This window comes from Buceros rhinoceros, unplaced genomic scaffold (genome assembly GCF_000710305.1).
Source record: "Buceros rhinoceros silvestris isolate BGI_N320 unplaced genomic scaffold, ASM71030v1 scaffold13379, whole genome shotgun sequence".
Lineage (NCBI taxonomy): Eukaryota > Metazoa > Chordata > Aves > Bucerotiformes > Bucerotidae > Buceros > Buceros rhinoceros.
In genome coordinates this window covers 57569-60131 of record NW_010429849.1, presented here as the reverse complement: position 1 = coordinate 60131, position 2563 = coordinate 57569, and the positions used below count along the sequence as shown (strand labels likewise).

At 50.7% G+C, this 2563-nt stretch overlaps 1 protein-coding gene across 1 annotated transcript in view; it reads left to right on the top strand.

Moving 5' to 3' along the window:
• Positions 1–2563, top strand: part of ETS1 (v-ets avian erythroblastosis virus E26 oncogene homolog 1) — a gene marked incomplete at its 5' end in the record, with an annotated part of 24718 nt that overhangs the window by 12015 nt on the left and 10140 nt on the right. The window contains one exon of the mRNA XM_010142818.1: positions 1–152. Within this exon, the coding sequence (XP_010141120.1) occupies positions 1–152 (152 nt within the window). The remainder of the gene's footprint in view (positions 153–2563) is intronic.

Sequence of the window (2563 nt, the reverse complement as noted above, 5' to 3'; positions counted from 1 at the left end):
GGAAGAGCTCCTGTCCCTCAAGTACGAGAACGACTATCCCTCGGTCATCCTGCGTGACCCGGTGCAGACGGATTCCCTGCAGACAGACTACTTCACGATCAAGCAAGAAGTAGTAACGCCAGATAACATGTGCATGGGACGTACCAGTCGAGGTACAGTTGGGTATCTCCCAGGCTTTGCTTGGGTTCTTGCTGTTCTAGCTGTATCAACGTAAGTGCCGCCTTCCCTTCTGGAGGAGGTGGTGCTTTGGGGTCAGCACGACCACCGGGGAGCTGCGCAATGCCCGTAAGGAAGCCATTGCCCAACGTGAAATTGAGCTCCCTGATGGCTTTGAGCACCCCCTGCTTGAAGAAGGTCTTTCTTTTCTCTACTCCACTCCCTTTTTTCACCACATCTGCAAAAAATGTGGCGGACTTTGATGTCAGATTTGAGTGAGGCTGAAATAGGCTGCAGGGTTGTTAGAGAGGACAGACTGCTGGGTGGTGGTATGAACCTCCTTTTCCTAGGAGACCAGGCAAAAACCCCCCAAATCCCCAAGCCCAGCTGCTCGACTATGTAATTACGTCACTTAATGCAAGCCTGAGGATCTGGCTCATGGTACATATACATTTAAAGCCAAGTTTAATCCACAGAGCTCCAAGTCGCTTACAAAGGGGTATCATTATCTCCTGATAGGGAGGGTAGGGAACCTGAGACACGGGGAAGAGATCTGTCCCGCCTGCGATCGTACCCTAAATAGAATCCCGGTGTCCCCATGCCTCAGATTCATTACAGCAACCTGTTGCTGTGAGCCAGGTTTGATGTCGAACGTTCAAACCATTCACCCAGCAGCAAGAGATGCGCTGGTTCCCCGTGGAAGCTGCTGGTGGGTCTGCATCGCTTACATGTGGTGGCTTGGTGGGGCTCGTTTGAAGTTGTCGTTCTTTTCCGAGCTGGGCGAGCTAATGACAGGGCAGCTGTGATTTGTGTGATTAGCTCTGCTTCTGCTGCTGGCTGAGCGTTCATAGGAGAGAGGTGACTCGGATGAAGGGCAGCGGAGTTAGAACTTTAGGTAAGCTGCTCTTTCTGCGGTTGTTTTTCTGGCTGTCTTTCACCAGCGTCGTTCCCTTTTCTTGACCTTTCCTTTAACATAGGTGATTTCATCATAGTTCTCACTGAAACGCAATGATTCAGGCTGCCTTTTGCAACTGTACCTTGAGCCCGTTCTCTCTGCAAGCCTGAAAGAGGCTCCAGGGGAGGGAAGAGCAAGCCCTTACCTCAGCAGTGGGGACCAAGGGCCTCTGGTGTTACCAAAGACTTCAACAAACCGATGGCGACAGAAGAAACGCAACAGGCTATGGCTTACACCGACATTTCAGCTGTGCAGAAGGGCCTTTGGGTGGGATAAATCCTCCCAGAGTGGTATAAAAAAACCTTCCTATAAAGCAGAGTCCAGTTAATTTATATTTACGTCCGTTTTACCTTCTGCTGTAAGTCTGCCGCGCAGTCAAGCGCTTCAGCGAGTGGGAAGTTGGGGATGGAGATTTCCCAGCCCTTTGCCTTCCTTTGTGTGGGCTTTAGGAGTGGATTTGTGGTCCGCGGGAGTTGTTGCGTTTTGCCTTATTGAGGAGGGCGGCTGCTTGGCAAGCGTCGCTGCCAAACCCTTCCCAAGTGTCTGCTGAGTAGGTGCAAGGTGTGATTTTTCCTCCCGTTTAGGTCAAACTGCGGTGAATTTTCTATGAAACGACCCAAGTCGTGTCTCTGCCACTGCAGTCGTTCATCTGGCAGAGCTTTAATTCCTTTTCTGAACGAGCTTGTGCCGCAGGACTTCTCAGGGAAGTGGTTGTGCCAATGAGCGAACGTGCACATAGCAGCGGTAATTCTCCCCGTGAAGGATTCAGGAAGCGTATTCTGTGAAATACTCAAAAAAATCAAAAAGAAAGAAATAAAACCGGTTTGCAGGATGGGTATTACCAGCAGAATCAAGCCAACGGATCCAAACTTGAAACGACGTTGGGCCAGCAGTGGGGCAGAGCCCTCAATGGTGGAGTTTTTTCACAACGAGTGCTCTTCCAACGACAACACAACGATCTGGAGGAGGGTGCCAGCGGCCGGCCGCGTTCCCGTTCCCCTGGGATTTACGAGCTGGGTCCAGGCTGCGGGTAGCTCTGCCAGTGGAAATTTCTCCAGCAGCTCTTGCACAATCCCAGCAGCTGTTTTTAGCCCGGTTTGGGAAATTAGTGAACTCGAATGATCCTGTTACGCTCGCAGCTTGTCAGTAAAGATATTGAGCAATGGGCAGTGTACGGGAGATCAGAGCGAGCAATTTCAGTTTGTTCTTTGGATCCTTTTTTAGCTTTCTGTTTTAAGTGCTTAAAGCTGGCTCTGGTGGGTGTAAATCAGCATACCCCTGCTGAGGATCTGGCCTCTTGTGTTCTGCTCTTGACTAAAAATACCCCAGAGAGTAGCTTTGACACAACCCAGCTGCACTCACCTTACCAGAACTGGAAAAATAGCTTTTCCTCTCCTCCTCCATCAAATCTGCTGCTGTTTGGGGATTTGGGGTGGGGGGGGAGGGGGGTGT